Raw genomic sequence first — 24,702 nt, 5'->3', positions numbered from 1 at the left:
CTGGGAGAACATGCAAACTCCACAGAGGACCTCTGCACTGTGAGGCCGACGTGCTAACCAGTTGCCACCCATGCCGCCCGAGGTTGATATATACCAATAGAAATTTAGCAAGTGAATTATGATGAAAAGACCGATAACATACTTGATACTTTTATAGCGTTTTTTATTTTTATTTTTCTTCACAGACTTAAAACAAAAAAAGAAATGAAACCAAATTCACAATCCCCTTCAATGAAAATGTGTTTTACTAAGCTGCAATGCTTATTTTTGTCTCGGTGGCTCAAGGATGCAATTACGGTATGCTTTGTCAGTCCCAAATAAATAAAGTGCTCGACGCACAACTGGATTTAAATCAGTTAAGTCACAATCATTCGTGTAATATAGTATAGAATATAGTAGAGAATAATTGCCGTTTCAAATATACATTTTTTATATATGTGAAATGTCAAGGAATTTGATATTTCAAATCATTAAAAAAACAACAACAGCAAAACAATATTTCCAAAAACTAGGAGGAAAAATCCAAACAATGGATCACAAAGCATTTTTCTAAAAGGTCTTCGAAATGTATACACACTTACCGGATATCAACATCTACATCTCAAATTAACCTATTTTTAAACAAATGTAAACACTGCAGTGGGGCACTCTTAACAAGATTCATCAAATAAAAATGCAAAAGAATCCTTTTTAATTCCTCTGACATTTACTCCTAACTGGCAGTTGCCTCAGAAACTGAAACTTTTACCTCACGATAGGGGACTGAAAATTGCTCAATTTTAAAAATAAGAGTGAGAACCAGGTAATATAAGGAACTCCATATAAAGGGAGAACAAGCCCTAAAAATAGAGGGGAATAATGATTTTTTTTTCCCATTCCTGATGCTCTCCTCAGAATACCTTCCATACAATCACCTTCCTGTATCATCCATCCATCCATTATCTGATCTACTTATCCTCAAAAGAGTGCTCATGCTGGAGTCTATCCCAGCTGTCTTCAGGCAGTAGGCGGGGGACATCCTGGATCGGTTGCCAGCCAATCGCAGGGCACACAGAGACATACAACCTTTTGCACTCACAATCACACCTAGGGACAATTTAGCGTATTTCATTCACCTGCCATATATGTTTTTGGAATGGGGAGAAGAAACCAGAGCACCCGGAGAAAACCCACGCAGGCACGGGGAGAACATGCAAACTGTACACAACCTTCCCGGATCACTTCTCTTAAAGTTTATCAATGAAGCATAAGTCGTTGTTTTGGGGGTGGTGGGGGGCAGTGGTGGGGGTCCTCTTTAACTATTCTTTTCTGTGACTATTTCTATCCCTGCAATGTAAATGTGTCTCTCTCTAGCCCTTTGGAGGTCGGAGGTCAAATGTCACAGTGCGCTATGTGTTTGCAGCTGCCAGCTCGATGCTTCTGCACCGATCACTTCCCTGCCAGAGATGCAACAACTTTTTTTGCACAGTATAATGACAGCCAGAAGATTGTTTGATATACTCTGCTGAGGGTCTGTAGGTAGGACCTGAACCTGTGCGTCATGGGGGGGTAGTTGCAATATGCGTTCTAGGACCACTGGCAGGAGCAATCGGTGGGCTCTTGAATGCTGTAGCTGACCCAGGTGGAGTTGCCACTGCAGTAGAGCTGCACAGAGCGCCGCTGCAGCCCCATCTCCCGACAACACTTGCAGAAACGAGCGTACGTGTTGATGTTGTAGTTGTAGATGCTGGCAGACGGACACTTGCCGTCACATGACACAATGTTGACCTACAGGACAGAAGCAACCACTAATGATTGTGTTTGGTACAGATGTTACAGTAAAAATGTGAAGTCAACTTGACATTGAAACACAACTTCATCAAATGTTATAAAAGTATGAAAGTAATAATTGATTGATTCATACTTGTCAATACACTATGGAACTTCTTTGGCACATTTCCTAATTGAAAACTGTTTTTTATGCCTTCAATGGTAACTAGTCTCGGTGGGGCATGGGGTGGTTTGCAATAGATTGTCGGATAATGTATTCTCAAAACAAGAACTGTAAATATTCTTTGAACATCGCTGTTATTTACTGGTAGCTGTGGTTTTCTAAATGTCCCTGTACAAACTACAATAACAAACATCAATCACCACATTGTTAATCTCTTAATTTTCAGTCAACAACTAATACTATGCAGCTATGAGAACATCACATTTAAAACAAAGGTACAGATAGTCAACATTGTCATACGTGCATTTAGAAATGTTTCTTAAAAGTACAAGTACGCCTCTACAACTCCGCATGGACATCAGGGGCAGGGCCTCTAGATTGGTAGACCGGGGTGGTGGTCCCTCTTTGAAAGAAGGGGGACCTCAGCCTCCATTCTATTCGAGGGTGCTGAAGAGGAGGGTCCATCGGGAGGTCGAATCTCAGATTCAGGAGGAGCAATGCGGTTTTCGTCCTGGCCGTGGAACAGTGGACCAGCTCTACACGCTCAGCAGGTTCCTCGGATAGGCATGGGAGTTCGCCCAACCAGTCTTTAGGTGTTTTGTGGACTTGGAGAAAGCAGGGAGTTCTATGCGAGGCACTTCGAGAGTATGGCGTTCCGAGCCCCCTGATAGGGGCTGTACAGTCCCTGTACCACCGATGCCAGTGTTTGGTCCCCATTGCCAGCAGTAAGCCGGATTTGTTTCTCGAGTGAGATGGACTCTGCCAAGGCTGCCCTTTGTTACAGGTCCTGTTCCTAACTTTTATGGACAGAATTTCGAAGTGCAGGCCTTGTGGGGGTCCGCTTTGGTGGCCTCAGTATTGCATCTCTGCTTTTCGCAGATGATGAGATCCTGCCACAAGTGGATGATTTGAAGTGTCTCTGGGTCTTGTTTACAAGTGAGGGTGGAATGGGGCGTGAGATCGACAGGCTGTGATGTTGACTCTATATCGGTCTGTTGGGTAAAGAAGGAGCTGTGCAGAAAGGCGAAGCTGTCAATCTACCGGTCGATCTATATTCCTACTCCCACGAAAGAACAAGATCCTGGATACAAGTTGCCGAAATGGGAAACCTCAGCAGGGCGTCCGGGCTTTCCCTTAGAGATTGGGTGAGATTCTCGGTCATTCGGGAAGGACTCAGAGTCGAGCCACTACTCCTCCACATTGAGAAGAACCTGATGAAGTGGCTCGGGCATCTGATTAGGATGCCTCCTGGAGGCCTCCTTGGTGAGGTCTTTTGGGCATGTCCCACTGGCAAAACGCCCCCGAGACGACCCAGGACATGCTGGAGAGACTGTCTCCCTGTTTGGCCTGGGAACGAGCTGGGGAGAGGGAAGTGTGGGCTTCCATGCTAAAGCTGCTTTCTCTGCGACCCGAACCCCAGATAAGGGGTAGGAAATGGTTTGGTATGGTAGAAGTAAAGGTAGGAGCGGTAGTGGTAGTAGTGGTGGTGGTAGGAGTCGTAGTAGTCGTAGTAGTAGTTGTAGATGTAGTGGTAGTGGCAATGGTATTAAAACAAAAACTCTCATCTCATGGTGTGTGTGAGTGAGTGAGAGAGACACAGGCATGAAACATACCGGTCTGTTACTGCGACAGTCATTCTTCCTGATAGTCATCCTCACTGTCACCTTCTGACACGACTTGCCATCTTCTTTGCCTGTTCAAACATAGACAGACCAAACCAAACCCAATTGGCACAAACACAACACACACAGCACCCTCGCCTGTGACACAGCAATCACCTTGAGGAAGGGGTGCTTCAAAAAGAGAGGAGGAAGAAGAGCACACTGATGTTCACAATCATGCAAAAGCTGCAGGATTGAATGATTTCGATGAGGAAGGACATTTATAAAATGAACGAGCTAGACCATAAAAACACTTGCTTCGTGCTTAAGGTAAATGAAAATTAGAAACATTAAATCAGTGGTACATACCAATAAATTTAAGATTGTGTGTTTTAGTAATTAGGAAGAGCGTATATGCTGCATATGCATGATTTTTGTATTCACTGTGTTTGTTTGCTTCCACATACATTGATGGTCAACATCTGTCATGGTTACCCAGGAATGTTTTGGGGGTAGGGAGGGTGATTTAAATCGAGTATAATATGGCTGTTGAGATGTTAGTCCTGGACCCTGATGACCTTGAGGATGTCAGTTGTGCTATTTTTGATTTAGCCTTTTCACTTTCAGTCACATGAACCACAGCAAAAAACATCCTGTCGCTATCAAAGTGCCAGTGACGGATAGAAGACTAATCGCAACGTCAATCTATTTAATTCTGTGACATAACCATGAAAGACAGACAAGCTTGCTTTGTTCCAACCGCCGTCACAGCAGGTTAAAGTGCTTCAGTGATGATGCCAGAGCCGCATTTGTCTCTGAGTGATGATAGATGTACTCAATGTGTCTCGGACCTGCTGACCGCTCAAGCTATTAAGAGACTGTAGTCATGTCTGTGATTTTCAAAAATTAGATCAAATAATTATTTGTATACCAATAAAACTAAAATCAATAACTCTGGCAGTTTCCATAAAAATCTTGCCTTTTGCAGCTCTTTTTATTTATATACCTGTATATATATATATAAATATATATATATATATATAAATTGCCAAGGGCGGTTAAACGAAGGACACTTCTATTTTGTGTGAAAATATTTCATCCTTGTAGATCGGCTTTAAATAGAGCATCGGGCAGAATCAACTCTGTGAACTCCTTCTGTCAAGAGTTGGGCACAGTCAAGGTTTGTGTTATGTGGGAGTCACAGGGACTCGAGCTCCCACAAGGTGACTGTCATGAAAGTCATCCACAGTGAGTGTCTTTTGCACAAATGCTTTACGATGATATTATTTGAATCTAAAAAGATAATTGTTTGTGCCAGTGACATACATTGGTCAATTCAGTGTAATATTTAGATGACAATGTGTACTTTTAAATGTCTTTTTATATGGGGTGCTTTGGTGCATCATATTGTTATTAGAAGTTTTATTTGCGTGTACCGGTATGCACCAAACTGGAAATTGCCGCGTTGAAGTATCATAAAGGCTGGTTAAAATACATTCTACTCTATTGTAGTCTAAAGATCAGGTTATAACACAGGCATGAAACATCATGGTTGTTGATATAATCAACTATATATTGTATGATTTGAATTGCAGCGGTTAAAAAGTGTGCTTGTTTTGTTGAATAGAAACATCAGGGCAGGTCTACATGTACATGTTGTCTGTGAGAAAGAGTGAATCTAGCTCTCGGAAGGCCATTGAACTTGGGTAGCACAATGTGTCACATAACAGCTTAGTTTCCCAACAATTTGGTGGAAAAATGCAGCAGCAAGCCAACCGTCTAGAGCACCTACTTGGGAAAAATGAGCACAAACCCACAACCCACGTCACTATTTACTATTGAGGACATGCAGACATCTAAGGCCAACTACTGGGCCTCTACCAACAGCACATTGTTGGCAATCAACAATGCACTGCCCAGACAGTGCTAAATGTGGAGCGAATGTAGTTTTGTGTACAGATAGGGAAGGCAGAACACACATATGTCCTGTACATGTTGCAGTCCTCTCATGTGTGACCTCTCTTTTTAGGTCTCTAAAAGGACAGCCACCTCATTTCGAGCAGCAAACCAAATATTCTGTAAGAAACCCATGCATACTCCATAGTCATGCTGTCATGTAGAACAAGGTAAATAGTGTGTTTATTGTTATAACAGCCTTAGCTGTACTGTCATGTATATTTTCATGAGAAATACAATAACCCCATGGTTCATCATTTGCGCCACAGCTGCATTACAGATTTTGAAGCAATTAAGCTTTCATGTGTTTTTCCAGTATAGAGGTAAGTCCAAATCTAGAGGTGCATGCTTTCTGTATAAAACCATATTGTCAGATTGACATAAAAGGTGCGCCGGTGCATGTGAGAACTGGAAATTGAATAATGTGCTTCATATGAAGTCCGTCTCACTGCACGTTGCACATTAAGTATTTTTGCTTGTTTTCAACCTTTTGTGACCCATGCTTTTTTTATTTTTTTATTTTTAACTATCTGGAACTCCACATGGTCCTGCCGAAACAAAGTTGTGTTCAGGTCCAAATGTGGACAATCCGGATTAGTTGGCAGCTGTGATTATATCGTTTTGTTGAACATTTTGGTGTTTAAATATACAAAGAGCTTGAAACGAGGTTTCATTTGGAAAACTATGTTTTAATGAATATTTTGTTGAGCACGGGGCGAGGAAAAAAAAGGTCTCTCTCAAAGGTGGATTTTCACCTATTGCGGATGATCTGGAAAAAAAAACATTCCTTGCGATGAATGGGGGTTGACTGTGCAGCAAATACTCTTCAGGTTTTTTGGGAGTTTGTGTGTGTGTGTGTGTGTGTGTGTGTGTGCGTGTGTGTGTGTGTGTGTGTTGCATGCAGTTTCTACTACAGTAAGTCTGAAATCAGATCACATTTGAGAGGACTGTCCTGCTTGGGACCCGGAGGTTGCAATCAAACGTTCGGTGTGTTATATCAGTAACATCATGGAGGGAGGGAGTACATTGTTGAATATCAACAATTGCACTGGTCATCCTAGTGTTGTTGGTACCTCGTTCACAGTTTGTGTTTACTGTGGGAGTCAGGGAGCTAAGAGGGAAAGGGAAGAGAAGGAATCCAGTACCTGGTGGGATTTGTACATGTTGATAAGCTGCAGCACATCAACCACTAAGCCACTTTCATGTTTTCAGGTGCTTTTCAGTGACGATTTTAAAACAGCAGCCTGTTGCTTTCACTGAAAAGTACACTGACAAAAGCACACTAATGTGAATACTCAGAAGACAATCGCGACGGCAAAACCAGAGACAATTTTGACCTTTGTGGCGGGGAATTTAAACGGCTCGGGAGAATATTGTGTTGGAGGAATGCTCGGCGACAGGCGAGTGACAGCTGCAGCCTATGACTCTAAACTAACTACAGGACATTACAGCTGTGCTATGCTCACACCACAAACTCACATGTCTTGCAACATCCGTCCATGTAACTTACGACAGTTCCTCCAATCTGAGTGCAAAAAGAGAGCAAAAGTCATGAATCACCGCAACAATAACACAGTTGATCATTGGTGTCATTTCAAGGGGTGGAACTGACTGTTGTTTATAAAGGGTAACAATAGAAATCAGCTCATCCAACCATACCACTCATCCTCATTTGGGTCATGAGTGAGCGAGCAGGAGCCTCTCCCAGCTGAATTTGGGGGAGAGGCAGGGCACCCTGTGAATTGGTTGCCAGGTCATAATAATCAAAATAATGATGGCAGTAATGACAATAATGATAGCCTTTTTTACCCTATACTCAAATGGACACAACAGACTGTTTATGAGACATTTGTGTGTGTGTGTGTGTGTGTGTGTGTGTGTGCGTGTGTGTGTGTGTGTGTGTGTGTGTGCGCGTGCTCGTGTGTGTGTGTGTGTGTGTGCGTTTGATAATGCTGACCTTGATACACTCTGTTTCATTGACGTGGGGACAGCTGAAGGGGTAGGAGATCATTGTCGGGCCAGATCTAGTGTCTGTGCATTCAAACTTGAGGCAGTTGGACACCCATGATTTCCCTGGCTGGAAACACTTTCATATCAACGACTAATGTATATTATAATACATGTATTGATCGTATTGACACTCATTGCCCACCTTATAGAGAACCGTCGACCCATTCTCATGAGTGTAGAGGCAGGATATATTCTTACAAACACCACAGCATGTTGACTGGTCTTTTGCAGGGCTATAGATCTGATTCTACAACACACATTAACATTGAAGGTAATCCAACTTTATAGAAGGTCATATGGCGCAATAAACAGCAGTCTTTCGTATCGAATGTTTACTTGGAAAACTATTAACACATAAATTTTTTACTTACAGAATAAGTTTTATTTAATTCTTGTCGAATATGTGTACAAAGACAGAATGTCTTGCTATTAAATAATAGATATTTCCCCAAAATACCCAAAGAATTGCATTAAATACCAGGCCTAATTTACAAATCAGAATTCCGGCTCCTAGTCACAGAGGACCAAAAAATATTTTTGTAAAATACCAAGAAAAAAAAGGTTTTAAATGGTTTACTTTTAATTCATTGTGAGACAAGTGAGGATTTTCTGCATCAAAAAGGTTCCTAGTTCATATCTTACGAGCTGGCAGAGGGCAGAGCAGTTGGTGGTGCTGGTCCGCAGTACGTGATAACCACTTGACATGTCCATGACGCGGCTGCATTGTCGACTGTAACATAAACCGTCCTCGCGATGTTCCACCAGGGTCTGACCGGGCCGCAGCACCCCCTGTGCCACGCCCTGGTACACACACACCGCCTCTCGCACTGCACACACATCCACAGTTGCGGGGGTCGACATACAGTGTGATTTGGAGATGAGCCAAACTGTTCATCATTTTGAGACCAAATTTTTCAAGCCAAAAAAAAAAAAATAATAATAATAATATTTCAAGCCAGTTCATGATCCAGATTTTGGTGCACCTTAAGTTCAACTTCCTGTGAGACAATTCTCAGTTTGGGGGGTGGATGGGGGATGGGGTGTGAAGGGGTTAGGTTTTGACAATCTCTGAAATGGACCAGCCACTTGGGAAACTCATGAAAATCCTAAAGGCCACCACACCCCTGGTGAGATGCAACGGTCATTTCATGTATGGTGTTCCACAGGGTATCTGAAACATTTTGAGCCAACTTGGACCAACAATACTCACCACACTTGTATCTTTTGCAGCCACATTGATTCTGTGAGTCAGACAGTAAGGCCTGCTCCAGCTGAGAAACCTCTCCCTGCACAACACAATCAAAAGCACAGTTTACAAATTGAATAAACTGTGAGCATCTCTGTAAAATCATTTGCGCAGCGTGACTGAACAAAAAATATTGTCTTCTTTTTATTTCATTATTTATAGTTTCTCATCAGCGTCTGAAAGAATTATTGTTCTGGAAATCCGATGCATGTACCTGTGCCTGTCACAACCCTCAACTCAGAGTAAAAAAACAAATGTGTCGAGACAGTTTCTTCGAAAAGGGGAACGGACCAAATAATGAGACGATACCTTGCACCAAAAAAAAAAAAAAAAAAAACCTCCACGTGATACGTGGCGAAAGGTTCCCAAAGGAGGCTTTAAAGCCATCAAATCTGCTTCAGCACATCGAGGCCAAGCGATTGACATTAATCCTGGCAAAGACAAGCCATGGGAGCTTTTTTGGGAGAAATTAAAATATACCTCAAGATGGGACCGGCTCATTTTGAAGAAACAAAATTAATTACAGCAACTAAATCAAGCTTAATAGTGAGTTGTGTTTTGAATAATTTGCTTCCAAGTTTGTTGCATGTTTTTATACCAGCCAACCATTTTAGGAACCACTTATTCGATACGTCCAAAAAAATTCAAAACCTGACACTGGTCCGGCAAAATGCTTGGAGATCGCTGATGAAATATTATCAAAGGCGATATTTAAACAACTCACATATAGCTCATACCTTCCGTAATAGATAGATACTTAAAAAAAACAACAACTGAATTTAACAACTTGAACACACCAGTTCACATTTAGGGGGCGTAATCTGGTCACAGGAACACACTGAAAACAGAAAAGATGACATCAGGGGTGGAAATATTTAAAGGATCAGGCAATGTACAATAGTAAGAGAATCCTACTGTCAATGCAACGGATCATGATAGTTTTAAGATAATATCATCTATTTTATATCTTGCATGCTGTACCGCATGTGTAGTTGGGACAGCATTGATCTGAACTGGACACTGACACCAGTGACATCCCAAACGGGCAGCTGAGCTGAGAACACCTGGAGGGCTCACATACTACACACAAACACACACGCACACAAATACACGCGATTGTAATGAAGTCGGGACATTCATACAATGATTTGCAAATCATGCTCAACGTATATTTAATTGAATACACGACAAAGACAAGATATTTAACGGTCAAACTGATACACTCTACGGTCTTGAAGCAAATAATCATCAACTCAGATTTTTATGGCTATCACGCGTTCCAAAAAAGCTAAGACAGGGCCATGATGTTTGCCACTGTGTTACGTCACCTTGTCTTTTAACAACATTCAATAAAGGTTTGGGAACTGAGGACACTGATTGTTGAAGCTTTGTAGGTGGAATTCTTTCCCATTCTTGCTTGATGTACAGCTTTGTAGGAACAGCCGGTATTTGTTTTGATTTTTCTGTTTTTAATTGCTATTATTTAAGTATATTCTTATTTTATTTTCGCCGTAATTATTCTCTTGTTTGCCCTTCCAACTTATAGTTAAAGTAGAGTGGACTTTTCCTTTCTCAGAATTCAAGAACACAAAGATCAAAGGACTTATTGTGTCAAACGAACACACATTTTTCCATGACGTGGCACGAAATACAATACCCAAGATCCCAGGTTAGCCCAGTAAGTCCCAAGTCTCGTGAAATAACATAATGAGGCTTATTCAAGGGTGCAGTTTGTGCAAAGATGCAAGAGGTGTGGATGGCGGCCTCTAACCTCCGGTCATGTGTGCAGACAAACTCAGAGGAGAGTCTCTGGGGCAAAGATGGACAAACGTGGATTATGGATAGTTTGAGTTTTACTTGCTTGCTTTACGCTTGCTGGAGAAAGTCATTTGCACACTTTGCAAATCCAAATTGCATAGCGGTGGTTCATCACAATTATTAATCATGAGCCATATGTGTACATTTTCAATATTTGAAAGAATTGCGCAGTTACTGAAAAAAGTTAAAGCGTAAAAGACGAAAGTAAAAAAAAGATGTGGTTTGTGTTGTGTGAGCTGACCACATTGGTAGGAGGGGCAGCAGCGGTCTGTAGTGTCCCGGCTCACAGTCAGAACTTCCCCATCCCGACACAGTGGAGGCGTGTCCACACAAGATGAACAGACTACAGGAAACACATTCGCATTGAATCACAATGTGCGACACAAAAATGATTGCAGTAGGAAACCTTCCTGCTGCGACACTAGTTTCTAAAATTAGTTTTTAGAAACAGTCGATATTTACCGCAGATGTGAGTCAGGCAGCAGCTATCATCAGCTCTGGCTGCGATTAAGAACTGGTCACTTCGACAGGTGGGAATCTCTGCCTCGCAACTTGTGGGATCACACTCTGTAACCAACGTCCAATTTCGTTAATGTCGAGATAAAGGACTAACAATACACGTGTGGAAGTTTTGCAAGAACAAAACTGTTTTAATGCAGAATATAAATGTTGATGAAGTCAAGGCTTGCTTCAATTATGAAGTGGGCATTAAAAACATTCTCTTAGGATCAACAAGCACGTGTCCTGCACCAATGAGTCTTAACCATTTAATATACGTGACCGATAGCAAATAAAGTAAAAGAAGATGGAATCAGTACGTTCGTGTCAAAGACCTGTTCTGAAAATATGCATTTTGAAAAGCAGCACTAAAAATGTTCTGCAGAGCTAATAGTTGGTGTCGCTGTTCTGAGGCAAGACAGTGAACTACATGACCCAAAGTTATATTGCAGCGTTCAGGATAAAAGAGGGACCCTGATAGGTAGTGTCGTCATTGTGATATCTTATATTTATATATTCAGCTGTTACATCACTTGCTCAATGCAGACGTAGAAGTGAAATGTCTGCTTTTGAGGAATAAATTATTTGGGGTATTAATACTAGCAAAATACATCCCAGGAAGAGACAAGTAGAAAACCTCTGCTCTCCAGAATATTTTATTTTGAATAAACAATGCTTGTGCGATAAATTCAGTTGCTAACAAATGTTCGCACTGGTACTGGGACCAATCGACCTCCGTTAAGGCAGTCCTGTTGAGTTCTTTAATGAAGGACTTTGGACTGGGTGATGTGGCCTTATAATAGAATTTTCAGAAAAATACCATTTCTCATTTTACTAATTTTCTCCTCTTTGCTTATAGAAAACAACAAATAGCATTATTCAAAAACAGTTTTGCTTTTTATTTTTTATTTTTTGCCTTCTGGGATTTGCTTGATTTCAGACAAGCTTTGAAACAGTTTCGTTCTTAATTCAAGTTTTGTTTTTTTGTTTTTTGCGCATGACCTTGGATTAACTTGAATTTAAGAAATAGTACAAATATTTTTTTTCTGACTCTGCTTTACGAAACTAGCTCCTCTCTGTTCGTAACCACGTGGTTAAGGTCAGCAGCGCAAGTCAGTAGAGACGTACTTTGAACTATGGAAGCTACTAAATATCCGAAATTAACGGATAAAATTGATTAATTGGCCAGCACTGGGCTTATATTTGGTCAAGAGGTTGTCACTGTGTACTCACCACACACGTAATCTGGACAGCACGAGTCCTTTTGGTAGTATGACACCAGCTTCTCCCCATAGTTACAGTCCGGAGGCAGGAGCTCACAATGAGTCAGATTACACACTGCAGGGTCAGATGACATCATCTTATCTTTTTAATAGATTGCTGATCTCCATGCTGCACCGGTGGGCCACACTCAAAAGCTCCTCTGCGGCCTTACCACAGACTTTTCGGGGGCAGCAATTGGTGTCATCCGCCAGGCTGACAACGACCTCCCCTGTTCGCTGGCACACAGGCGCCGTGGTGGTGGAACAGTTGTACTCCACAGGGATGACTGTGTCCTTGTCGCAGCGGAACATACAGCAGGAGTCCTTCGAGGCCTTCCACACTTCGCCGTGTGCACGTGGAACCTCAGAACTGTCAGTGCAGGCTACACAAACATCACAATTGACGACTCCAAGTGCTTACGTGCCATTTTCCCCCAAACAGACCGATATTAGGGGCTCTTACCACACTTGCTGGAGGGTATGCAGAGGGAAGTGTATGGCCGATGGAGCACAGTTCCTTCGGGGCAGGCACAGCCCTCGGTAAGGCCTGAGCAGTGGGCTGGTTCTAAGTCAAAATCCTGGTTGGGACATGACTGAGACGTGCAGGCCGGCAGACAGGCTTGATAGCGCAGAGTTTCGGGGCACGTGAAGGCTACAGGAAGAGAGATGAGATCTGTTTACACAAAGGAAATGTACTGGACAGCGTTTCTGGGAATAAAAAGAGAAAATGCTACCTGTATGTTTTTTTTTTAACAGCCGCGTTGATCGAGTTTTTTGAAGACCCATCATTCACTAAATGTAAATGGTAAATGTGCTGTCACTTTTCTAGAGTGCTTTCTACCTTTGGTACTCAAAGGGCTTTACACTGTTTCTTCAGTTACTTACTGATGACGCAGCATCAGGACCAACTGGACATTCAGTTCCTTGCTCAAGTACACCGACAAGGTCGCAAAGGCCGGGCATTGAACCCCCAACCTCTGGGTTGAGAGACAACCTTTACCACTCAGCCATGCTGCCTCAATATGACCACAAGAAACAGGCAGTGTGGGCTTGTAATTATTTCACAAGCTATCCATTATCCCTTATTCTCACATTTTAGGATTTGCATGATTGCAGCTGGCAGATAGTACTGAAAGAAAATTAAATGCTGACATGGGGGGTTCGACCATGGCTCGGGAGCTAAAGAGTGCCGTCCAGTGACCGAAGGTTTGTCTGTTCAAATCCCGCTCTGTCTGATTCATCAATCATTGTATCCTGGGGCAAGACACTTCACCCACCTTGCCTCTAGTGTCAATCACACTTGTGAAAACAACAGGATGCGCCATTTGAAGATCACCCCAGTTTGAACGGTGGATTTACGGTTTAAATGTACTTTAAAAGAATAACTAAGGCCTTCATTTTGGAAAACAGATTCCAGATTCTTTCAAAATCAGTGAAAACATGTTTATGTTATCTTTTTGCTGACACAAATGCTTTGAAAATCCCAATTATGGTTGAAAAACGGTGAATGTGTTTTGAGGGTTCAATCTTACGACAGAAATCTGTTCTCCTCCACTCGATACAGACGTTGAATTTGTGGCAAGAGGCTACGTAGGCAGCCAGTGCCACACACTGGTTGTTCACATACTCCACATCTCGGACCCAAACCTCACAAAAAGTACTTGGGGAGACCTAGAAAAAGAAAAACATGATTTCATTCAGCTTTGGTTAAAGATAATGCCCATCAACCTTTTGATCTCGATCACTCGATCATCATTTTGATCCAAGAAGGATCATACCCCGCCCCCCCTTGGAGGTCCAGGTTTGTCTGTCCCTTGTGGGCCACCACACAAACTGGTAATCGCTTGATTTCATAATGTGGTGAATCGTCCGACTGGTTCGTCCAATTTAGGCTGAGAAAGCACAACAACATAGTAAATGACTTAATAAATGCGTAAACCTACATAGGCGTGGCATGGGAAGAAGGCCGGTTTCTGCAGCATGACCAGGCACCGGGAGCAGTCACTGGTGGAGCAATTGAACTCTCTCCGCCGACTATGACTGACATAGCTGGTGGTGTTGGGAACCTGCCAGCTGTCGATGAATGCCGATGGATCCTCATTCCTCCCCACAGCGGTGCCATTGGCCAGAGTCAGGTCATTACTTGGGTCTCCATCACAGAAACCTAAAGGGTAAGGCGGGAATAAATACAGTGCGCAAGCGCTATGTTCTACTGCCAAGGTTATGTGTTTCAATGATTGATAATGAAGAGTTGCGATAACTACTCAACAATCATAACCTTGATGAGAGAGTCTGAGATAAATTTGGTCTCATAAATTACTCAAAAGCAGATAGATTAGGGCAGGAATGCCCAATGTGTCGATCACGAATGACTGCTAGCGAGGGATGTAGCGGGAAATGAAAAAAAAAAAGATTTGTGTCTCTCTATGCATGTTACTAAAATTATTTATTTTTGTGCTAGTGCACACAGCACCCAAAGCATCCTGTCCGTTTCAGTTTCACACTAAAAGCAGGCCACCTTTAACCTACAGTGGCACATGATCTGCATGTTTGAAATTGCAGCCTGTGATCCGAGCTGTTATGATAAATCATTCTTTTAAATCAATCTTTTTCCCCATAAATTCATCCATCCATCCATCCATTTTCCGAACCGCTTGATCCTCACTAGGGTCGCGGGGGGTGCTGGAGCCTATCCCAGCCGTCTTCGGGCAGTAGGCGGGGGACACCCTGAATCGGTTGCCAGCCAATCGCAGGGCACACAGAGACGAACAACCATTCACGCCCACACTCACACCTAGGGACAATTTAGAGCGTCCAATCAGCCTGCCATGCATGTTTTTGGAATGTGGGAGGAAACCGGAGCACCCGGAGAAAACCCACGCAGGCCCGGGGAGAACATGCAAACTCCACACAGGGAGGCCGGAGCAGGAATTGAACCCGGTACCTCTGCACTGTGAAGCCGACGTGCTAACCACTGGACTACCGGGCCGCCCCATAAATTCATGTGAATACTCATGTCACATGAGGCCTCGCCATTGCACGAGAAGCGTAGCAAAACAACATGGCGGAAGCACTGAAAACCAGTACCAACAACCTTAAAGGCAGATGTCGGAAGTTTTTACATTAAAAACAGCAAGGAACTGAAACTTTGTGAGACAGTCAGAGGAATGAGAATGTCCTGAGTTTATAGTGTGTTTTGGCCACTTGATTTACACAGCCTAACCGGTGGTTGGCATTAATTACTATTTACTATTTTGTTAATGTTCAATAAAACATATGATTAATGTAACTGCATTGGGTTCAATTCTTGATGTAAATATTTGTATTTTATCCATCCATCCATGCATGTTCTGATCCACTTTATCCTCACAAGGGTCGCGGGCGGTGCTGGAGCCTATCCCAGCCATCTTCGGGCAGTAGGCGGGGGGCACCCTGAATGCTCAGATTCACACCTAGGGACAATTTTGAGTGTTCAGTCTGCCATGCATGTTTTTGGAATGGGGAAGGAAACCGGAGTACCGGAGAAAACCCACAGAGGCCCGGGGAGAACATACAAACTCCACACAGGAAGACCGGTGCCGGGATCGAACTCACGACCTCTGCACTGTGAGGTTGACGCGCTAACCACTGGGCCGCCATTTGTGTTTTACATGTTGTATATTATATTATTAATATTTCCAGATGAAAGTTAAATTTGGTACCGCGTGAAATCCTAAACTGAATTGAAAATCAATCAAAGTGAATCATAAGATCGCACATGGAATTGAATCATGTCCTGGTGAATCAAACCGATTTTTAGCAATCTGAGTCCTTACCCAGCCTTATTCAACATTCTTTCACTTCAACCATTTACCTTCAGAGGGAAAGAAAAGTATTACTTGAGCTAACATTTATCCATTTTTTTATTTGTCTTTGATCGTGATAATCATCCATAAAAACAAATAAAACAATCTCTAAATCGATTTTCTAGCTTTGAACATTGATCTTGGCATTGTGTGGACTTGGCAAAAAGAAATGCCATGTTGCATACACTATTTAAAAATTTACTATTTAAACAGTTCATACCACAAAGGCCCCTAGTGGGTAGCTTCTTGCTGGGGCTGTCACTGTCGATCACCATCATTCCAGTGCTGTGATACCACTGTAGCTGGAGACCAGCCGGGCTTCGGATCAGATACATGTTGCCCGTGTCGTGGATCTCAAAACCAAACTTTTTAAAACGAGGCCTGGCATACCGTGAGTTGACATTGAGCTGTGGGAAAAGTGTGCAATTTGCTCAGGTTAGTGACTGATTTCACACCGGAGCATTACTGTCCTCATGCGTAAGCTACTACATACAAAGCAAAGAGTCCTACCCTCCTTAGGAGCCTGTCAATGATGATGTGGTTGGAATTGTGGGTGATGTTGAGTGCCACTAGACACAGGCTTGTAAAATTCCACCTAAGCTTTAAAAAGAACGTTCACATTTTATAAAGTGATTTACATTTAATTGACAGTAAAAGTATGAAAGTGGCTTACTGGCGAATCGGATGCATCAGGGCACTCCTGTATCAGAACGCTGACAGTCTCATTGGGTAGCTTAGTGACTATGAACCAGGCCGCTTTATAGATGGCAACACTGTTTCCATCAAACGTGATCACATTCAAGTCTGGAAACACAGAACAGCGACCTGGAATAGAAACAATGAAATAGTGACATAATGTTTTCTTTGAAGTGAAGGAATGGAATCTACAAATTAAATTACAATGACTCTTGCGTACTTAACACTGGATTATATCTAAATCAGTGGTTCTTAACCTTATTAGAGGCACTGAACACAACCAGTTCATATACACATTTACCAAACCCTTCATCACTGAAAAATAAATATTCAAGAAGTGTCCCTTCAGTTTTGCCGTTGCGAGACTGGAGTTGCTCAACTTGGCATGACAAATCGTGCAGATAGGATGCTGAGTCCCATCCCGTTCCGTGATGCATGTGAATCCATGTGGTACATATTCGTCCGACCACTTTGGGGGTTTTTTTGCTCAACATAGTTGGCATGTATTGAAACATTATTAAAAAAATCACACAATGTACTATCACGACAGTCGCACGTTGACTACTGAGCGAACAAAATTTCCCGCAGCACTGATTGGACAAGCGATGTAATGTGATCATCTGCAGCCAGTGATGGCTAAGCGGGCGTGTCATAGCTAATTGACATGTTGAGTCGGGTGTGTCTTAACCTCCATGGCAGAAGCTCCGTCGAACCTCTGAGACCGATTCACTGAACCCCTGCGGTTCGATCGAACCCAGGTTAAGAACCACTGAGCTAAATCAATGATTTTTTTGTGTATGTCTTACATGGACAGTCCCACTGGGGGCAACATTTGTCACCATTGACCAATATGGCAAAGCCAAGCAGGCCACAGTTGACCAGCTGGGAGGAGAAGGGGCAGCTTTGGGACTTGTTGAACAAGACGAGATGGTTGTTGACACAGATGAACTTGGTGCACTCATCAACTATCTCTGCATACGGAGGCTGATTTGAAAGCGTCAAAATGGTTGAAACGTTAAAATCATGTGAAGTTTTTTCAGTAGCTGTGTAAACAATGTAATGTTAGATTTCTTTTCAATGGTTGCTTTAGGCAGTTAAATCTATTATAATAATCGAATACAGTACCATGAAAATAGAGTGAAATGGCAAATAAATGTGGATGATGTAAACTGAACCCACCGTACACATCCTTGTGAATGATACAGCCATGGACGTTATGCTTTCTGAGGTGGACTTTGTTTTTTCCACTGGCGCAAAAGGTGTTGTTACATCAGGACTGGTGCGATTCATCCTATCCAGCACAGTTGTCTGGACCGTTCTGGTTACAGGGTTGGACGTTATGTCAGGAGTAAGAACACCAGGTTTCTGAGTCTGGACGGTTATATCAAGTGGTGGAGATGTCATTGGTTGGGAAGAGACTGGTGCTGCCTCAGATTCGAGGGTTGTCAGGCCGGAGATTGGTATGGTTGGCGCAGGCATGGGAAGTGGGGCCACTGTGGTGGGCATTGTGGTTATGGCTGCAGGAGGTGTTGCTTTTGGTGTGCTCACTGTGGTCAATGCTTCTGCTGGTGTGGTGGATATAGTTAGAGATGGAACTCCAAATGCAGTTGTTGAGGTGGTTGGTTTGGTGGTTGCTGCCAGCGGTCTTGTTTCTCTCGGTGTCAGTCTGGGAGAGGTCATCTGTGTGACTGCAGTTGTAGTTGTTTCACCAGATGTAGATGTAACAGTTGAAACAAGACGTTCGGTGACCTTGTCAGTGGAAGTTGTTTTTCTTGATGTTGAAGAAGTCGTGTCAGGTAGAGAGACAGATAAGATTGGTGGGATTGTGTCTCTTGTAAATTCCGGTCTGCCCGTTACTGTGTGTGTTGTCACAGTGACGGGTTGGACTGTAACAGGTCTGAGGATGGTGGTGACAGTGGCAGCTCTTGTAGGTCCTGTGGTGAGAGACGTATCAGGGACATCGGGTCTTGGGGGGCGCACTGTTGTAACATGTGTCTTGGTCGTAAACTCACCAGTAGACACCCTATGAGATGTAGTCTTAGCAGTCATGGCTGTGACTGCAGCCAGTGCAGCAGAGGTGATGACTGGCCTTGACACTGGAAGCTGAGGCAATTCAGTTGTTTTAGTTGAACTGACCATGTCTGGAACAGATTGAGAGGTGCGCTGTGGTGTTGTCTTTGTTGTAGGACTGTGCAACTGGCTGGAAGAGGTGAAGAAATGGGGAGGACGCCATGGCCGTGACGACTGTGTGGTGGTGCTTGGTGATAGTGGGGGAACAAACGTTTCCTTGGGGATAAGTGGTGGTACAGTTGATTTTGCTGATAAAATTGGGCTAGTGGCTACAGTGGTGGCTACAGTTATTTTTGGAGGTCTTGAAGTTGTAGACTGAGTGGAAGTAGACCCAGAAATTGTGGTTGTACGCTGAGGGGGTGGCTGAGTCGTTGATAAGCTGGCAGCGGTTGCTTTGGGCACAGGAGATTCAAGTGTGGTTGTTGTCTTTGGTGTTGCTTGCCGGTCTGTGGTAGACGAGGTAGGACTGGGCACAGTTGAAGTCAGCACGACTTGGGCTGGCAATGATGTTGGTACCTCAGGAGCAGCTGGGGTGGTTAAAAATATCTTCTCAGTGGTAAACTTAGAAACGGGAGGGGCCATTGTCTTTGGACTAAGGAATTGTGTTGTTGAGCTGGTTGTAAAGGGTTCAAATGGAGTGACTGCGTCTGTGGTTGTCGCTGAAGTGACTGTTGCCCTAGACACGGTTGCTGTTTTGACAGGAGGTGGGGTAAGCAGTGAGGAAGTGGTTGAAGAGGCAGTGCTTTGTAAACCAGGAGCGATGGGTGCAATTGGAGACCTTGGGGGAGTTCTCCCCAGTGTCAAAGGTTTTGTGCTCATAGATTCTGTGGATGTAGTGTCAGTAGATCTGGGCATGGTGGTCCGTTCAGTCACTATAGAACTCTCTGAAGCTGTTGGAGTTTGAGAAGTGGTTCCAAATGGGAATACCACAAATGAATGTGTCGTCTCTGTGGACTCCTTGGTGGCAAGCGGAGAAGTGGATGTTGGCCCCTCAGTAGAACTTGTAGTGGGTGTGGATTTTGGGGTGAAGCGTGGCCGGAGGGCATCAGTGGGCCTGGTGGAGGAAGTTTGCCGGAAAAGAGAAGTGATTGCAAAGGGAGTACTGCTCAAACTGAAGGTGCTGGATCCAAAGGGACTCATGGTAGCACTCTTAGCAGTGGTACGGGCTTTGGTCACTTTTAGAGTCGACAGAGGTTCTGCCATCTCAGGCCTTACCGTGGGGGGGAAAGGCAAAAGAGGTGCTGGTGTTTTGGAAGGTTCAGGAATTGCAGGAGGTGAGGGGAGGCTTGGTCTACTTGACTCATCAGAAATTGGAGCAGATGTTGCTGTGCTCAGAGCGGGAACTGTGAATTTTGGGGTAGGAGTAGACTGAGAAGGGGCAGATGGGACAATAGTTGTCTTGAGTGACGCAGTGGCTGTTGTGGAGGACGTAGTCGCAAGTGGCAAAATAACTGGGGCTTTTATACCTAAACCCAAAGCCATGAACAGCATGTAAGAGGAGAACAGACATTGATATATTGTACTCAGACTAAGTTATATCGCTGATAGCTCCTGTTCATTTCATAGTGCGATGCGTTTATAAATCAAATTGTGAATATATGCAGTTTGACCACTTACAGTAATTTAGTAATGGCGTCACGTAATTCACAAAACACACCAGTGACATCAATAATTGTTTCTACTCACAGTCTTCGACAAAGACACAACGACGAGTAACTTCATCCAGGACCATTTGTGGGGGGCAAACAGGAAGACAGCCCTCCACTCTGCACAGATCAATACAGCAAACCAATATGTTACGGAAAACAGGTCCAGACTTAATTATCTATGGTGGCATTTTCTACAAAAATTGTGATGATGATGAGCTGAGTGAGCTCAGTCTCTGCGCCATGAGGAATAAGTATGAGGCTCAGTGTTCGTGTATGGAATATGTTAAGACAATTCTAAATCCATCCATCCATTTTCTTTTCCACTTATCTTCTTCAGGATGACCTTCAGATCATCCCCGTTGACTTGGGCAAAAGGGGTGGTAAACCCTGCACTGGTCAGCATCCAAATGTATTCATACTCATATTCACACCGATGGAAAATTTCAAGTCTTCTATGAAAGATGTATTCTCTTTTTTTTTTTTTTTTTTTGAGGTAGAGTACCTAGAGAAATCCCATGCAGTGTTAGGCAGACGTGCTAAGACAAGTTGCCTGCTAAGATTTAAGTAACAAAAGTATTCCTTATAAGTACGACTGTCAGCGTGAATGAAAAAGTTCAAGTCTCACTGTGGGATGGCCACACAGGCTTCTGCTGATGGGTCGCTGCAGGTCTTGAAACAGGGGCTGCTGCAGGAGTCATATCTCCACTGGCACTGGGGATGAGGCAGGGCATCTGAGCCAGAGCCTCATGAAAAACACAAAACAAGCACTTTTAGAATTGTGACAATAGATTTTTTGTGTCCTGGTGCTTTGTAGAGATTTGAACGAATAAGCCACCAATCTCAGTATGCAAAGTGGTGTCGGTGACAAGCACTCAGATTGGCTAATAGCCAGCAAATGCAAATCGGCTCATGAGGGAAAAAAAAAACATTAAACAAAAACCATTGTTGGTTCTGGACAGATCCATCACCAGAGCTCAGTCTTTAGGGGGCCACATGAAATGCATAGGGGGGCCCCAATTATTCAGACCCTATGAACAACTGCATGTGTGCGTGCATGTGTGGCTTACTTGCAACTGTGCAAACACACATACACATTTCGAACACAAATTTGCAGCATGATGTTGCACATCGGAGTCCCATCAATCGAACAAAATGCCATTGGGGTTTTTTTTTGGGGGGGGGGGGTGTATTTTTAATGTCTGGGTGATAAACAACTCAACCGTAGCATATCTTAACCCAAAAATAGAAACTATGATTTTAGGGGTGTTCTGCTACTTATTCACTGATTCAGGTAAATGAGCTCACATCACAGCAGTGTGTTGGTCAAATACCACGTGAGGCCAACTCAAAATGATTCCCAACAAATACACAGGGCAAGTGTTTGTCTTTCCTTGCTCTTCTCCATTTTTTCCTCATCCACTTCACTTCTATCCTCATGCAACTCTGGTACACTATTGTGGGCTATGAGTGTTTGGTTATGGGGGTGTTTACTGTATGTCACTTTCCAAAAGAAAGACCTAAAATAAGCCAATCAATGTGTGTACCCCATGAAGGTTAAGACACTTTCACTTGACAAACCATATTAAATGTTTGGGCATGGTTAGAATAGTAACATTTAAGCAGCACTTTCTGTTGTTTTATGTTTGTTCTTTTATATAAAATGTTCTCCAAAGCCCTTTGTTGCAGCTACAGCTCTTGTGAAAGCGCTATATAAATAAAGATGTATTGTATTGTATTGTATAAAACATTTACTGAAAGTTGGAGTAAAAACAGGCACAAACCTGACTGCGCAAACAAACAGATGTGGAAGCTAATCTACTAACTGGGTGCAACCAGGATTGCGTCTGTCAAACAGGCGGAATTACAGTGCAGTCATTTTCCGCATTGTGGGAGAAGTACTGTGTATGCAAAGCGAATAATTTGTGAGGCCAATGTGATTTATCAACCTTGACACCAACCTGCACTGACTTATTTTGTACTGTGAAACACAGCGCAAGGCAGGTGCAAACCAGCATGCAAAGCGATGCCGGCTTTGCGGAGGCAAAATGGGAGGCAGCGGACAGAACTTTTCCACTCAATAAACGTTTTAGAAATGCCAACAAAAATCGTCATGAGACATCATCTTGTGGAGTTTGGAGCTTCTGAGTGAACGAAGCGAGGACTTGAAGCCAGTCACAACAAGTCGTCAGGCCAGATCAACGAGAAATGGGATGAAAGGATGAAACTCACTTGCATTTCCATGTGTATGGGTCATTTCAAGCATACTATGACAATTGGTGCTGGCCTCTCCCATTTTTTCTGCTGTCCCATGTTTTCAATGTAATGTTATGCAGGATGGGCACAGACCTGCAAATCCAATTGCCTCTCACCCAAGGGAATCACATCAAACAAAGCATACCTTTAACATTACTGCTGGGTTAACCAAACTTATTAGAGCAAAGGATTTATGTTCTGTTTGTTTGCCTCTTCCGCCAACTCTTCCAATTCTATCTCTTCGAAGTGAATTTTGTACTTACTACTCTCCCGAATATTCCACGGTGATAACCATCAATACAATCTAGAGGGCAAAACTCTCTTTTAAATACAGGATTTGATCTGTCAGGATGTTCCAGGTGCAAAACCATCTCCAAGAGACGAAAAGCTAGACTGCAGCTCTCCTCGCGTGCAATTCCCTAATAAATTGGCCTTATGAATGCAAAAGGCTCAGCCATCTGAGGAGAATTTCTTGGTTGTCTGAAGTGTTACTTGAAATCACCACCAAAAAATAAATAAAAATTGTGAACTTTGTTTCCTTGGAACATTTCAACTTTTAAATGCGTCTCATATCGCGGCGGTATTGCAGCCCTTTTTACACTTGTCGCCAACAGCACGTGCAATCTCTTCGACTGAGTAAACAAGCAATGTAGCAAGCGCTATTTAGGATCTTAATAAAAGACCCAAATGTTAATGAAATCACATGAAGCACACCCAGCAACAGCCCACGCAATCAGTTTGAGTGACAATTGCAATTGGCCCTTACTTTTAATTCCGCTTCACAGGGACACAAAGTAAAAAAAAAATTACAAGACTTTCCGAAAAGCACCGTAAACAGCAGACTAAAAAAGAGGGAAAATGGTCATTTTCCTATTTCAGATGAGGCTTATCATTTGTAAACAGTATTACGGTGGTTTAAAGACAAGTTTTGGCAGCAGAACGACATAAAATATCGCAGACAATCACGATCCTATTATGTAAATGGTATGAAATCTCAAATGGACAAAAATCTTGACAATATAGAAGGTGTCATATTCACAAGCATGACTAATGTATAAAAAAAATAAAACATAATTGTAATGCTGTTTCATTTCTATAGGCAGTAAAACTAAGACTTGGTCCTTTACAACGGGACAGATGCCGCTCCTTTTTTTAGCTGCAATAACAATATATCCACAAGTGTTGACTTTTGACCCCAAGGAGGAGCACTGACACCATTTGAACTCTGTGTCAAGACCTCACGGACAGCTGAGTGAAGCCTGAGAAACCCACTTAGGGAAATTGTTTATCATGCAACCTGTCATACAAAGACGGTAATATCAGCTTCACGTTCATTTCGATCATCTCAGAAATAAGGTTATGACAGGTAAATCTGCTGACCTTACAAAGAAAAATAATTAATTTTGGATTAATGTCACTCCTGTTATTTCTTGCACACCATGGCCATTACATTTACTTACTTTCATTTCCTCACATTGTTCCATCAGTTTGGGTGTTATTCAACTTAATGTGAAGTCCTGTAGCAAGTCGGTGAGTAATACCTGCGAGTTTGAAAAGAGTGGCCTTGCGGAAGCTGTCAGTGTGACGATATTTGAGCAGGTGGAGGCGAGGGAGGGTGGCATGTAAGAAGAATCCAGGCTTTGCGTGGGACTCCAGGGAGTCATACCCTGAGAGCCAGGTGTCCCTGTGGAGCACAAAGGTGGCTCCATCCCGGAAAGCCTCACTTTGCTCCCACTTGACCAGCTTCACCTGCCCGCTGGGGCTCACATACAGAAAGTGATTGGGCCTGTGTGCTGCCTCAAAGGATATCTGTGATGTATCTGGCAGAAGGAAAAACAATGTGAGAAATCTCATGGCATCGGTTT

General features: G+C 43.1%; 1 protein-coding gene across 1 annotated transcript in view; it reads right to left on the bottom strand.

The window, feature by feature from the left end:
- Positions 1-205: 205 nt before the first annotated feature.
- The window catches only part of otog (otogelin), a 50,102-nt gene continuing 25,605 nt past the window's right edge, over positions 206-24,702 (bottom strand). Inside the window, exons 33-57 of the mRNA XM_086107735.1 lie at positions 24,379-24,657; positions 21,210-21,327; positions 20,622-20,701; positions 18,239-20,401; positions 18,045-18,154; positions 17,672-17,849; positions 16,843-16,994; positions 16,680-16,769; positions 16,390-16,576; positions 14,268-14,488; positions 13,857-13,995; positions 12,788-12,976; positions 12,498-12,707; positions 12,296-12,400; positions 11,027-11,131; positions 10,806-10,907; positions 9,728-9,826; positions 9,544-9,584; positions 8,711-8,828; positions 8,143-8,327; positions 7,643-7,747; positions 7,448-7,567; positions 6,970-7,015; positions 3,547-3,626; positions 206-1,767 (exon numbers count right to left, since the gene is read on the bottom strand). Coding sequence (XP_085963861.1) covers positions 1,567-1,767; positions 3,547-3,626; positions 6,970-7,015; positions 7,448-7,567; positions 7,643-7,747; positions 8,143-8,327; positions 8,711-8,828; positions 9,544-9,584; positions 9,728-9,826; positions 10,806-10,907; positions 11,027-11,131; positions 12,296-12,400; positions 12,498-12,707; positions 12,788-12,976; positions 13,857-13,995; positions 14,268-14,488; positions 16,390-16,576; positions 16,680-16,769; positions 16,843-16,994; positions 17,672-17,849; positions 18,045-18,154; positions 18,239-20,401; positions 20,622-20,701; positions 21,210-21,327; positions 24,379-24,657 — 5,423 coding nt within the window. The 3' untranslated portion in view covers positions 206-1,566. The remainder of the gene's footprint in view (positions 1,768-3,546; positions 3,627-6,969; positions 7,016-7,447; positions 7,568-7,642; positions 7,748-8,142; positions 8,328-8,710; positions 8,829-9,543; positions 9,585-9,727; positions 9,827-10,805; positions 10,908-11,026; positions 11,132-12,295; positions 12,401-12,497; positions 12,708-12,787; positions 12,977-13,856; positions 13,996-14,267; positions 14,489-16,389; positions 16,577-16,679; positions 16,770-16,842; positions 16,995-17,671; positions 17,850-18,044; positions 18,155-18,238; positions 20,402-20,621; positions 20,702-21,209; positions 21,328-24,378; positions 24,658-24,702) is intronic.

The sequence above is a fragment of the Hippocampus guttulatus genome, chromosome 3, assembly GCF_054856545.1.
Source record: "Hippocampus guttulatus isolate MCC_2025c chromosome 3, RoL_Hgut_1.0, whole genome shotgun sequence".
Classification (NCBI taxonomy): Eukaryota; Metazoa; Chordata; class Actinopteri; order Syngnathiformes; family Syngnathidae; genus Hippocampus; species Hippocampus guttulatus.
This window is presented reverse-complemented; position numbering and strand designations above follow the sequence as displayed.